Source organism: Monopterus albus, unplaced genomic scaffold (genome assembly GCF_001952655.1).
Source record: "Monopterus albus unplaced genomic scaffold, M_albus_1.0 scaffold12.1, whole genome shotgun sequence".
Lineage (NCBI taxonomy): Eukaryota > Metazoa > Chordata > Actinopteri > Synbranchiformes > Synbranchidae > Monopterus > Monopterus albus.
The window spans coordinates 3066947-3080901 of record NW_018127892.1 but is presented as its reverse complement, the minus strand read 5'-3'; the positions used below and the strand labels follow the sequence as shown (position 1 = coordinate 3080901).

Sequence of the window (13955 nt, the reverse complement as noted above, 5' to 3'; positions counted from 1 at the left end):
GGTTGGTATGTCTGGTCTTGCAGTCTTGAGTGACTACTTTATCAACCAGTAGCTGGTGCTTTGCTCCTCTGGTGTTACTACCAATTTCTTTCTGGGTCCTGCTCATGTATTGAGCCATGTGCTTGCCCATCTTAGCTGCTATGGTGCCTGACAGGAGCTTCCATGTTGTGCAGAGGCAGGTTATTGGGTGGTAGTTGGATGGTACCACTCCCTTCTGAGGGTCCTTCAGGATCAGGACTGTCCGGCCTTCAGTTAACCACTCAGGGTGGGTTCCATCCATTAGTAGCTGGTTCATTTGTCCTACCAGGCGCTCATGGAGTGAAGTTAGCTTCTTTAACCAGTAGGCGTGGATCACGTCAAGGCCTGGTGCTGTCCACCTCTTCATACAAAAGATCCTCTCTTGAATGTCTGCCATTGTGATGATAACTGGGTCTTGTTCAGGGAGATTGCTGTGGTCTGCTCTCAGGTCCACCAGCTATTGGGCATTGTTGTTATGTGATGCCTCCTTCTCCCATATGCTCTTCCAGAACTGTTCAGTCTCCAGCCTTGGTGGGTCTGCTCTCAAAAAGTTGTTTCAGAAAGTGAGGAACAGCCAAAATGTCCTCACTTTCCAATAATGTCCTCACTATGTAGCAAAGAAATACTCTTTTTTTGTCTCACTGTACAGCAAGTACAAGAATACACACACATACTGAGAAGTAGAGTTTTGTCTGGTAACAGGAAAATATTTAATCTATTACCTATTTTCCACAATACAAAGAGTCTAAACTGGCAGACATCCTTTGTCAGCTTGGATGTTTGTACCACTCTGCTCTGAAGCCTCTGTCGATCAAACACTGTCTCTCCACCCCTCTGGAAAGATGCTCCAGGATGCTGAGAAGAGAGATGTGCAGTCCCATGAGGAAATGGGCCAGGCAGAATATCTTGCATCCTATCAGGACTACTCCACTGTGTCTGTGAAATAAAATGAATTCTTGTGAGCAACATGCTTGGGCAAAGCCATGTCTTCCTGTGTAGAGGCTTGGCCAAGTGCAGACAGGCTGTACATAAGTCTGGACAAACACCTTTTATCAGTTTCTGTCTAGTTTTATCAAACAAGCTACTGTATCATCCTGTTTTGCATCATCATTTCTTGGTTTTTCCACTTTGCAGCTTTTGACTGGTATCTTGCCATATGTCAGTGAACATACAGCTTTGGAACATGAATTGAAATAAGATGACAAATGGACACAATAGTGTTTAGGATCTTGTGAATCAATGCCTATGAGGCCAACAGCAGACCAGTGGTTTCCATCCCTCAAGGCTTAAACAGGATAAATGGTTAAACTGATGCAGCTGTGCCGGTGCTTTAGCCCACTTGTTGCCTCTCTCAGATACACATAACAGTGCACAAAATATGAAATAAATAATTTAGTATTTTTGGAAATGCATTTTACTTTGCACTGGCTACCACTCTCGTTATCAGTATGGTAAATACTGTATGTAGTTGGAGCCAGCAGAGGTTTAGCTAAGCGCCACTGAGACAAACAGCAGAGCTCTGTCCAAAAGGTTAAACATAAAACACCTACCAGCTCACCAGTGTTCATGTTATATTTTGTTTACTTAAACTGTTCAAAAACTGTAAGATAAAAATGAAAAAGTGTGGTTTTACAACCAGCTCTATGCCAAAAGGTTTTAAGGCTAGGCACAATTACTTTCTCGGGGTCAGGTCATCATATCTCTTGAGTAAAGAAATGAGATATGGCATTAATTGGTGAGCTTTAGAACTACTAGTAGGTCGATTTTATTACATTATTTATCAGTCAGTCTAGCTGTTTTTGATATTTATGCTAAGCTAAGCTGACCAGGAGCTTTATGTAGCTTCTTACTTAACTTTCAAAAAAGCTAATAAGCATTTTCCCCAAAATATCGACCAATTCCTTTTAGAGCAACTAGCTGTTGCTCAGCTACAACCCCATTTATACACCCCACACATCTCTATGTGTGGTTGCTGAACAATCAGTGTAGGGCAAAGGCAGGTGAATTGCATTAATACTTTGTTTCACTGAAAACAACACTGTAATGGGGTTTTTGCACAGTTACGTATATGAGCAAAATGATCAGGCCTGGGACATGTCAGTTTAAGGGATGATGGATGATAAACTGACAGTGATGGACACAGGAAATGCTCATGGTGGTGTGCATGGGCTCACGTGCCTCCTGTGTTTCCTGTGGTTCGGATCACTGAGCTCGACGTCAGCACTCGCTGTTGTGTTTAAACTTCTCATTGCTCCTGCTGTTAACCCCCTGAGGGCTCTGGGCTACGTCTGCTCTCTCTTGCTGTCCTTTAAAGGTTGTGTTTATTATAAGCAAGCCATGAAAAAATAGAAACATTCTTCTGTGAACTTGAAGGTTATGCTCCCAGTCATGCTTGATTGGAATTGGCCTGTTTATATTTGGAGGGTTTTTCATCTAGATGTGAGATAGTTGGGGTCTAGTGTTAACATCTTTTGCTAAAGTTAAGTTTCACGAGGAAGCTAAGGACTGTTATGGAGAAGATTGCTGATGTGGGTTTGGGCTTCACTCGAGTCACAGCGTTGTCAGTGGTATGTCCGCATGTATCTCAAATGCAGAAGAGTGTTTGTTTTGATGTGGGATCACGACTGCTTTTCCATGTGCTGTAAATTTGTTCTTGTCCTGACCAGTTAGTAAATTTTATTTCTTAACAGGACAGAGAGCTGCGGCCAGAAGAAATGGATGGTAAGATGGGCTTGCTTTATGTTCTTTGTTTTTATCAGTGTAGTTAAGCAGTGAAGCAAAAATGAATTTTAAAATGTTTAAACAGCATGTTTGTCAAGTAAAATAAAATAAAAATAAAGTCAAGGTTTAACTTGTGGTGCCAGAATGTGATTCTATATGTTCAAAATAATATGTAAGTACAATGAGAGCCATATAGTTCAGTTAGTAATGATAATTCTGTTATTGCTCAACAGAATTACGGGATGCATTCAAAGAGTTTGACAAGGACAAGGATGGTTTCATCAGCTGTAAGGACTTAGGAAACTGTATGAGAACCATGGGATACATGCCCACTGAAATGGAGCTGATTGAACTGAGCCAGCAGATAAACATGAACTGTAAGGACTTTAACTATATGACATACATGTAAACATATATGTCTTGCATATAACTGTATCCTGTGTGTGTGTATTGTGTTTTTAAATTCTGTGCCAAAATCTTTTTTTCTCAAGTGGGAGGTCATGTTGATTTTGAAGATTTTGTAGAGTTGATGGGCCCAAAACTCCTCGCTGAAACCGCAGACATGATAGGAATAAAAGAGCTAAAAGATGCATTTAGAGAGGTAAGAGTAACTGGTTTCTGTGGCACTGGTCATGTTCTCAGATTTTTACTATTTGTTTTTTCATTTTTAATGACAATTGTCTGCTTTTTGTTCTCAGTTTGACACTAATGGGGATGGTGCCATAAGCACAACTGAGCTTCGAGACGCAATGAGGAAGCTGTTGGGCCAGCAGGTAAGATGTGGAGGCTTCAAAAATCTTGTATAAATAATCTTTGTGTGTGCTGCTCCACTCATTTCTTTCATCTGTTTTTTTTTTCCAGGTGGGTCTAAAGGAGGTGGAAGATATCCTAAGGGATGTTGACTTGAATGGTGATGGGCTTGTGGACTTTGAAGGTAAATCAGGATTCAGACTACTTATTTAAGATGTACTGAAAAGTGGGGTGCAGTTTTTGCATTTTGTCATCTCTCTTTTTACAGAGTTTGTGCGGATGATGTCTCGCTAAGACCATAAAATGGTCCTGAATGTGAAGCTGTGTTCTTCTCTATACTTGACCAAGTACAACAGAGGACTTGCTAAGATCTTCTGAGCCATCCAAATCTGAATGACACTGGAATGAAAACTTCTTGAATGTTACGGAGCGATGAGTCACCTCACACTTTGAATCACACTTTGAAAAGTCTCCAGTTCAACTGAGGCAGAAATTGCTGTAGCCTAGCTGATGATTGTCCAACTTTTGTTTTTGCACTTTAATTCTCACTAAATAACTTCCTGTGTGGATATACTGTATCAGCGGAGTCTCGTCTCATCCTATAAAAAACATTATTAAATGTCACGTTTGATATACAACAAAGTCAGGATGAAAGAGGGAATGCCTGTAGAAAAGATGTGAAAGATCAGTGCACTGTATGTTTTCACATCTTAATATTAGAAACTGTAAGTGGAACATCCTCTATGTGACATTGGTGCTCCACTAAGGAACCCGTGTGGCAATATCACACCTGTGTCATAACTGTTTGTCCATCTGTGGTTTTTCACCGTGCCAGTCCAGTCTGAGAAAAGCATCACCATCGAGCTCTAGATGCAATGAAAAAGCAGATCTCTGATCAGGAGAAATAGAAATATGAAATACATTTCATATATAGCATGCTATTAGATATGGTCTTAGATCCAGGGCAGATGAAATGCCGTTTACAGAGACACATAGCTCTTTTTCAAAGCCTAAATCCAGAGAACCAAAGTGCTCACTGACACTAGCCCGCTATAGTTTGTAGTGTGGGCTGTTTCTCAGTGCTCAGTGCTGAATTCCCAGATCTTTTAGTCCAGCTTTGGGAGCAAATAAAGTTTAAAAATCTAAATTTCCCTGTCTGAGATCATACAGTATGAATGACATATGTGAAGTGTCTTTACAGTGGATGTGATTATGTCGTATCTGTAATGTATCTCATTGTCAATATGATTGTAGTTGTGGTAATGTTCCACACATCTGTGTTGTCAAAGCAATTTTTATGCATGCCAAAGAGAGAGATTTATTAAATTCAGTATGCACATTTGCATTTTTGTCTAACATGTAAACAAAATACTTTGCCAAGTTAATTATAAATAAATACATAAATAAAAGGTGTTTAAATTTGAACCCCTGTTTTGTGGTGAAATTGTAAAAGGAGCAACATAGAAAATGGCTCTGTGTTAGTTATTTAGACATCAAATGGAAATGCAGCTACCACACACTGACCACTGATTGTTTTGGTATGGACCTTAAAAACTACCTCTTAATCTTTACTGAGTCTATAATTCTTGTCAAAATGTCGTGATCACCATACTAGTGTAACACTGTGTGCTGTCACTGCATGCCATGAGGACAAACCTTTTCATAGTATCTAGTATTTGTCTTTGGAAGAACTGCAGGCTAGTACATTTTCCCTGCTGAAACACTGTGCAAGTCATCATCTGAAAATAACTGTCCCTGTGTGACCTTTGAGTAATGCAGCTTTGTTAGAAGATTTGTTAACATGGTTGGTAGTTATATATAGCCTAATACAAAAAAACATGATGTTGTTACACAGTTGCATAAAGCCTACTATAAAGACATGCCCTTATTTACAAGCAGCTACAATAGCTAATTTTATTTTGCTGTTATACTCCAGCTAAAACTATTTGGTAACACACAAACATCTGAGTAAAATAATGCAAAACTGCTAAAATGACACATAAACACTAAAATTGTCAGTGCAGGACTGTTTTCATCTAAAAAGAATAGAAGAGATTGTTGCAAGCACAGTAACACCCACGTTAAAGCTACACTAGTATAGTAACTGCTGCCTCTGGGCCACTTCTGGAGAAGCATTGTTGGAAGTAGCAGCATCAAGCTGACAAAAACAAATGACTGCACATATGGCCTGTTCATCATGACTGGGTTCTATTAATGTACTTCAAATATTGATAAATCTACAGCTCGAGCTGAAGCAAACAAGTTAACTAGTGCTTACCAACGCTGTGTTAGGTAAAAAAGCAGTCATGAAACACCTGTCATCCACGGAGGTATTGCTGTTTCCATAGTAACTATCTTCATTCATTCCTTTCTGGTCAAGTATCGAGTGTGCGCGCTGCGTTGGGCTCTCCTGATTGGACAAAAGTCGGACCATACCATACCGGAAGGAGGGGTGAGTGAGGATTTCTTAAACAACACGTGTATTACTAACCTTTAAAAAAAATGAATGGAAATAGGAAATGTAATGTTGGAGATATCTAACCCTCAGTTGTGTGAGTAGAACAGCTAGCTCCGATTATTCCATGCGCACTGCTATATACAGTTTATGGTCCAGAGTGATACATATACGCTATTAAATAGATCGGTAGATCGGTCGATAGATAGATAGATAGATGCATTTAACATAATAATGCCTTTATAGAAGTTTGCCCTGGGTTTCTAACTTTTTCCCTAAACTTAATAACGAACTAGCTTCACAGTGTGGATGGTAATCTTTAACTCTTGGTTAATGATTATTATCGCGTTAGATTTCCTGTCTGTCTTGAGGGGGTGTACACAAACTGCTGTGTAGGTATAAAATCTTCACAATCACCTGTGATATTCTGACCTGTGATATTCATAGTAAATGAAAACCTAATTTGTATAACAAAGTAGGATGTGATTTGTCTATGATATGACAATGGTGTTGGATGGCACATAAATCCTTAAACTATGTCAACAGATATAGGCTGGATGAGATAATATGACCATGAGGACTTTAAAACTGAGGAGGGCAGCAATGCGCCTTTGCTGCGTCTAGACTGCCGTACCAAGGAAGAAGAAGAAAGGTGTCCTTAACGGGAGGGTTTGATTCGGCAGAGCTTCTGTCACTCATAAGGAAGTCGGTGTTAGGTAGCGCTGTTCCGCCTTTTACAAACTGGCAGACGCAGACGCCGTAGCTGGCAGGCTTGATGTTAGTTTGATGCACACATTGAATGAAATTCAGCATAGCAGGCTGAGGCCACTAGCGACTAAAAATATCTGCACTTAGTAAAGTTGTCTTTCAGTGTACAGCATAGGCACCTGTGGGAACTGTGTCGGCAGAGATAAGTGTACGCAGTGGCAAAACATAGGCTGAAGAGATTGGTGTAAGGAGAGAGGGTACGTGACATTTTCATTTGCATGAACGTTAGCCGGGCTCTCATAGACCAAGTATTTCTGGTTGGACAGGTAGCTAGCTAGCCAGACAGACTCTCGCTATTATTTTTGATGTTTGACTAATGAACTGTAGCTCGTGAACTTGTAACGTTAAGACAGAATTTTTGTTCAAAATTTCACTTCATCTTCTGGGTCTGTGTGCTTTCATGCTAAAGCTACTCCCGGTGTTGCCCGCTTCTGGTACTGTTAACGTTAGCAGTATTTGTTAACTGACAGATACTATGTTGCATATCACCTAGACAAGCTTGCTAGCTAACCGTATGTGGTAATGTACTGTGTAAAAGGTTTATTTCCATACCGAGATTAAGTCTATGCTATATGCAAGCAGATACCGACTCCGACTGTCTCTGTGTCTAGGACCAGGCTGTGTATAGCAATGCAGCGGATTACGGCGCACCTCGTCGCGGGGCTGGTGGCAGCGGTGCTGGCGCTGCTGGCAGAGCAGTGTTGGGCGGACGGCGGGGGCCCTAGCCTCACTGAGCGTGTTATCTGGGCTGTAAATGCCGGTGGTGAAGCACACGTAGACGTCCACGGTATTCACTTTAAAAAGGATCCATTGGAAGGGAAAGTCGGTAAAGGTGAGTTGATGTTATCAAACTGTTAATATGCGTGCTTTGACAGTGTCTTTGTTGAGGTAAAGGCAAGGACTGTACCCCTTAGTCACAGACATTTCAATCAGAAACCTCTGCATGGTTCCGTTTCCGCAGGTAACCACAAACTAATGAAGAGTCAGCATAGGGGACTAGGGCTCCGCCCCCCTCAGCATGTAGAGGAAGCAGGTGGAGTCATGATTAGATTGACACCAGAGAGTCCTTTCTGGCTCCACTTACAAGGCAGAGATACTGTAATAGCAAGCTGGGGTGGGAACAGTGTGCTAACTTGCCATTTGAAACAAAAATGTGGTGCTTTGACTGAAAACAGTCAGTTTCCCAGTAATTCAGCTATTCCTATGATCTTGTGAGCAAAAGTGCACACTAAGCCTGATGCTGTTCTCCTTTGTAGCATCTGATTATGGGATGCGTTTGCCAATACTGCGCTCCAGTCCAGAAGACCAGGTTCTGTACCAGACAGAGCGATACAATGAGGACACTTTTGGATATGATATTCCCATTCGTGAGGAAGGAGATTATATACTAGTTATGAAGTATGCAGAAGTTTATTTTGCCCAGTCACAGCAAAAGGTATGTCATTGTTATTGTCATCTGTCATTGTGATTGTCATCTGTCATTGTGCACACACAAAATATGCATCATTTAATCTTGATTGAATATACTGTTTTTCATACAGATCATATCTAGTATAAGAGGCATGCCATTCTTTGTATTGAATACATATTCCACTGTACACATTTGTACAGATAGTACTCCGGGAGTTTGAACACACACCAGTGTACTCTATTGACGGCACCGTGAACGGGGGGGGGTGGTGTTAATCATTGCTGATATGGGAATGGTTTTTCTAGGTGTTTGATGTCCGTCTAAATGGCCATGTGGTGGTGAAGGACCTGGATATCTTTGAGCGAGTGGGTCACAGTACTGCTCATGATGAGATCGTGCCTTTCTCTATTCGACGTGGCAAGCTGAGTGTGCGAGACGAGGTGTCTACTTTCAATGGCAAACTCACTGTAGAGTTTGTAAAGGTGAGCTATTTTTACTTGACTTGGCTGAGAAATTAGTTTTTCATTCTGAGAAGTAAAAGCAATTTTTCTTTTTGGAAATTTTGACATAAGGAAATTGTCCATTTTGTCTTTTTTTTTCTCTTAACTGAAATGGAACTGAAAACATCTCCACTGTTTTTACAGTGGAGGGATTTTTTTTATCTTTTAATTTTTTAAATTGTTTTAATATAACAATAGATAGCTACGTGATGACAGATTATTAGAGTAAACAAAACTAAACAAAAATTACTGTTTAAATATGGCCTATCAGAAGGAAGGTTTTGACATATAACGTTTTATTTTGTTAACGAGCACAGGCCTGCATTTATTTCAGACCTGAGCCTGTTTGGAAGTGTTAAAGAATTGTTACTAGGTTCGATGGCCACCATGACTCTCATGAAAAACTGGCAGCAGATTTACATAATGATCTCCATGTCTGAAAGTGGCTGACAGCCATACAAATGACTAACAAAAGGCACTCAGGTCCCAGATCTGGATTTGCCTTTATCATATTTGTTCACATGTTGTGTACTGCTGCTATTATTTTTCTCTCCAGTTGGCACCACAGTACTCCTTCAAGTGAGTGGTCACTTGGCTTTGTTTCCGTTTCACATAGAGAAATATGGTTTCTTGTCATTGTGGTTTAGGAAAAGACTTTACAGTATCCAAAAAATCTGTTATGTATATGTTATCTATAATTGTTTTGACATGTCTCCAACATCACTGTTTTGCTTTTTAGTTATTTCACACAATGTGGGGTATTAAATTTCCTGTATGTTCAACTTGTAATCAATACAACACCATATGGTACTATCATGCTGTACTTGCGCTACTGTTGGCATTATTGTCTATTGACTGTCATATTGTAGTGTAGTGTGGAGTGGAGGGTGACGGGTGACCTTGTATCTGTATACTTGGAAGAACTCACTGTAGCTAGGAATACTTTTAAAACTACCCCAAACTACAGTGTGTTATTAAGTCTACATTGTTATTGTCACAGAATGACTTTCAGTTACAGTTATCCAGTCAACACTTGTTGGATACATACTTTACTTAGTCCAATTTTACATCACTACGTCCAACAGAAAGATATAAGGGTCAGAGAGATTACCTTTTGGTTTTGTTTGGAAACCACTCACTAACATTAATGAGGTTACTGTAATCCGTTTGTTCTTCTGACATGGTTAGTATTCCCTTTAAGCCCTGGGTTGTAGCAAATGAAAGATTTTTCTAGTGAGTTCATAGAGCGTGGTTGTAGGCTAAACATGTAGGATGGCATACTTCAGAAAAGGTTTTATGCAGTAACTTTTTAAAAATAGCTCCCCAGACCTCTCTGCAAAAATGCAAATGTTACATGTATCTTCTAAAAAGATACATGTAACATACACGCTGTTCTTTTTTTAAATAATTAAAGCTATTTAACCAATGAAATGGCAGATTAGGTATTTTTGTTTTGCACTCTTTATTCAAATGAAAGCCACCTGTACCAGATGTTGATTCTTTCATCTTCTTAGGCACACCATGTGATCATTTTCCAATGAAAACAAAGAAGGAAGGCATGTTAATGATTGTTTGAGCACCATCTTAAGCATGGGTCATAGTTGACTGATGGAAGTTTTTTTTTTTGTACCTGAAGTTTTATCACTTACAGTGGGTACAGAAAGTATTCAGACCCCCTTAAATTTTTCACTCATTGTTATATTGCAGCCATATGCTAAAATCATTTAAGTTCATTTTTTTCCTCATTAATGTACACACAGCACCCCATATTGACAGAAAAACACAGAATGTTTGACATTTTTGCAGATTTATTAAAAAAGAAAAACTGAAATATCACATGGTCCTAAGTATTCAGACCCTTTGCTCAGTATTTAGTAGAAGCACCCTTTTGAGCTAATACAGCCATGAGTCTTTTTGGGAAGAGTGAAAAATTTAAGGGGGTCTGAATACTTTCCGTACCCACTGTAATTTAGCTTTTGAACACAGTTATCCAACTTAATCATCACTGCAGTGTGCTATCACACCACAACTTTGTTCATAAATACATAATATGTATTAAGAATATTGATAATGTATAATAATCACTAATATTTGGCAACATTTTTTTCTGCTGTGTGTGCTGATATATTTTGTGTTTCAGGGTTATTATGATAACCCCAAGATCTGCGCTCTCTATGTAATGAAGGGGACATTAGAAGGTGAGTTGTGCGACTGCAAACATCCCATAATTGATATGGGTAAACAAACCAGACTCCCATACAGTGACATTAGGCTATGCAAAACCAGCTACATGGTTCAGTGGCTGCAGTCTTCTCTCTTTTACAAAAAAAAAAAGACCACAATGTTTGGAAACCCTTCTAATAAAGTGCATATCTCACCTTTATGCAGTTTTGTTGCCCTTTTCTCCCCATTCTGTAATTTACTAAATAGATATGGGAGGAAGCACACCAGAACGAGAATAAGATGATGACAAACTGCTGGGCTTGGGCTGCCTTCTATTTTAATGCACACTGACTAACAAAAAATAAAATAAAAGCAAAGGCTCGATTAGAATAGTCTGTCGACTGATGGGTCTCTTGATTAAAGACTCGACTAGCCCGCTATTAGGGGGCAGCCTTAAATAATAACAACAGTGAAGTCTAGACCTTACTTTGTAAAGTGTCCTGAGATGGCTTTTGTTGTGATTTGGCGCTATACAAATAAAACTGAATTGAACTGTAATGCATTTGGGATAAAAACTCAGTGCACTGAGTAGTTCCAGAGTCTGGTTCAACACTTTCATATAGTAGTTTATACCACTGCTAAGACACAACCAGATTCTTTCTGTGTGACTAACTTCCCCCCATATTCTCTTGTTAATTTTTTTTTTTTTTTTTTTTTTTTTTTTTTTTTTTTTTTTTTTACTTGACAGATGTACCAAAACTTCAGCCTCACCCTGGCTTGAAGCCTGAAGAAGAGGAGGAAGAAGAGGAAGATACAGAAGGAGGCAATGAAGATGGGAAGAAAAAGGTCCCACCAGGTTCTAAGAACAAGGTCCAGTCAGGCCCCCGAACACCAAACCCTTATGCGGCTGACAACAGCAGCCTCATGTTTCCCATTCTTGTGGCGTTTGGGGTGTTCATCCCCACACTGTTCTGCCTCTGTCGGCTGTAAGCTGAAACTAGCGGCCATGGGGACGTCAAGGGGACAAGACGGACATGAGTCTATGAAGAGAGCGATACGGAGAGAAGAGGGCAGGGAGTCAAAGTCACAACAGCACCACAGGTAAAGTCATACACAAAGGGAGAGAGCCGGAGGGTTGGAGAAAATCCTGATGACGGAGGACAAAAAGAGAATCTTTTCAGAAATCCACTGAGAGATAAAGCAAACGCTGCTGTCGAACTGTATCACTGAGAAAAGAGGAGACGATGTAGGAAGTGTTTGCTGTGTGCTTCTTTGTGAATGTGTTTCACATCCACCTCTGCTGACCCTTTTGAACAATGTTAGCCATTTCCACTCAGAGACTGGGCAGGATTTGCAGACGCCAGTCTTCACTCTTTGAAGCTACATTTCAGCCGCTAAGGGATGCTCAGGAGGGATTGATCTGGGGTGGCTTTTGTAAACTTGAAACATTGTTTTGTACTGGGTGTGGCAGAGAAGCACAGTCCTGCCTCAGTATCTGATCAGACAGGTTACCTTTGAATTGGAAGTGGTGCTGTGTAGAAATAGGTTAAATAGAATAGAAAACATGAACCAGACAATTAGTGGAAATACAGTTGCCATGTGATAGGTTTACGTTTTTATCAACTTGTTGCATTTTTGTTTGTCCACTCAGATCTGGTTAGTCCGACGTCAACATGCCATCACCTGTTTGTCATAAGAAAAGAAGGTCAGCTGGAACTGGGTGGAATATTTTCTGTTTGCTGTCTTGCCTTTCAGTATAGGTTGGGTTTCACAAATTTGTTAGTAGCATGTAGTAGTGTATAGATGTGTTTGGCATCACTACACCAAAAACTGATTCGGGGCAATAAAACGTGTCCTCAGCAGTGATGATAATGAGTTGGATTTGTTTTTATGTTTTCTTTTTTTGGATCCAATTTAAATGGCGGACAAACTGAGAATGTTGAACCTTCAGCTTTGTATTTACTAAAGGGGGCATCTAAAGCTCAAATGAGTCGATCTTTACATCACTGTGTTTTGTGTAATCTTTGCCTTTTCTGTTCATTACATATGTATGTCTGCCTATGTGTTTCACCAAAGAACCTTTTCTTTTTCTGTTAGAAGAGGAAACTTGGCCTGTTTAATTTGACAAATGGCTTGTTAATTCAGCTGTGATGCTTCTGTGGGGAAGAGACGAACTGGGCATAGTAACAACTGATTTAGTGGAGCGGAATTTTCCACTTTTATTGGGGGTGGAGTCAAAAAAGGTTGTCTTTGATTCAAGACGGAACAGTCATTGGCTATGAACTTCAGTCCTCTGTTACCCAACACCAAGAGAACTGGGCATTGCAGCTCAATGTTGATATTAAATCCCAATAATCTGTCAGCACACTAGTTTGATACAAAGTTGCTGTGCAAGTACTACAAGTTGTTCCACCTGCAGGAAGAGATGAGAAAGCACAACATCAGAATAAGTAGAAGATCAACATGTGTTTGGTTTTCTCTCCTTTTGACCTTGGCAGATCTGTTGTCTTAAAGCATCTTAGTGTGAACTTTCAGTGCAGTGAAGCTACTTGTTCTGGTCCTCGAACTGATTAAACAAACATGGCCACATTATTAGAGTCCACTTTGACTGTGTTAGCCTCAGCTTTTAGACAGTGGTATCCTGTTTTTGCCTTCCATGATTCCTGAAAAGCAGCACATGTTGGTCTTCATTTTTAGTGGAGTTTGTTGTGAACCCTCCTGTTCATGGATCTAGTTACTTACCTTTATGTGCGTAGTTTTACTCAGAAGACAGTTTGGAAACTTTGTTTCACTAATTTGTCTTAAAAGTCCCCCAACCCCCTCTCACCGGTATTGCTGTTGTCATATGCAGTACTTGGAGAAACGGTTAATGATTCAGATATTGCGGATCCTTCTCCACTCCTTGATTCTCCTTTTCCTTTTGACTGATGATGGACAAGAAGGTCCAGAAAATACCCAGTCAGTTGTCAGTGGTTTTTGTTTTCTCCAAATTTTTTTTTAAATATATATAATGTTGTGCAGTTAACGCATATTTAAGACAGAAGCACCTTTTTCCCCCTCTGAAAAGATGCAAGAAAATCATTTAATTCAGCACCAAAGTCGCCATGTTCTGTCCCTTTGAAAGTCTACACCGCTCTGTGTGTGTGTGTGTGTGTGTGTGTGTGTGTGT

At 40.0% G+C, this 13955-nt stretch overlaps 2 protein-coding genes and 1 long non-coding RNA gene across 6 annotated transcripts in view; 2 read left to right on the top strand and 1 right to left on the bottom strand.

Annotated features, from left to right (window-relative positions):
* The window catches only part of cabp1a (calcium binding protein 1a), a 10829-nt gene extending 6992 nt beyond the window's left edge, over window positions 1-3837 (top strand). The window contains exons 2-7 of the mRNA XM_020590487.1: window positions 2709-2739; window positions 2973-3116; window positions 3231-3340; window positions 3438-3512; window positions 3601-3673; window positions 3758-3837. Of these exons, the coding sequence (XP_020446143.1) occupies window positions 2709-2739; window positions 2973-3116; window positions 3231-3340; window positions 3438-3512; window positions 3601-3673; window positions 3758-3783 (459 nt within the window). The 3' untranslated portion in view covers window positions 3784-3837. The remainder of the gene's footprint in view (window positions 1-2708; window positions 2740-2972; window positions 3117-3230; window positions 3341-3437; window positions 3513-3600; window positions 3674-3757) is intronic.
* LOC109954859 (uncharacterized) lies at window positions 669-5865 on the bottom strand. Its single transcript, XR_002274195.1, has 3 exons — window positions 5768-5865; window positions 4280-4355; window positions 669-954 (listed from the first exon to the last, which is right to left on the bottom strand). It is a non-coding gene; the product is annotated as an uncharacterized LOC109954859 (long non-coding RNA).
* Window positions 5866-13949, top strand: mlec (malectin). 4 transcript variants are annotated; one of them, XM_020590490.1, is made up of 6 exons: window positions 5866-5941; window positions 7324-7544; window positions 7969-8147; window positions 8429-8605; window positions 10764-10821; window positions 11535-13949. In XM_020590490.1, the coding sequence occupies exons 2-6, from the start codon at window positions 7343-7345 to the stop codon at window positions 11774-11776; spliced, it is 858 nt and encodes a 285-aa protein (XP_020446146.1). In that variant the 5' UTR covers window positions 5866-5941; window positions 7324-7342; the 3' UTR covers window positions 11777-13949. The 4 variants fall into 4 exon arrangements, with proteins under 4 accessions (XP_020446146.1, XP_020446145.1, XP_020446148.1 ...); XM_020590489.1 differs by lacking the exon at window positions 5866-5941 and adding an exon at window positions 5952-6041; XM_020590492.1 differs by lacking the exon at window positions 5866-5941 and adding an exon at window positions 6567-6714.
* Window positions 13950-13955: the final 6 nt, after the last annotated feature.

Bases quoted from the DNA above. Each gene is read 5' to 3' on its own strand.
- mlec (XM_020590490.1), top strand. From the start codon at position 7,343: ATGCAGCGGATTACGGCGCACCTCGTCGCGGGGCTGGTGGCAGCGGTG. The intron at 8,606-10,763 runs GTGAGCTATTTT...TTTGTGTTTCAG, and splicing joins TCACTGTAGAGTTTGTAAAG to GGTTATTATGATAACCCCAA. The intron at 10,822-11,534 runs GTGAGTTGTGCG...TTTACTTGACAG, and splicing joins AATGAAGGGGACATTAGAAG to ATGTACCAAAACTTCAGCCT.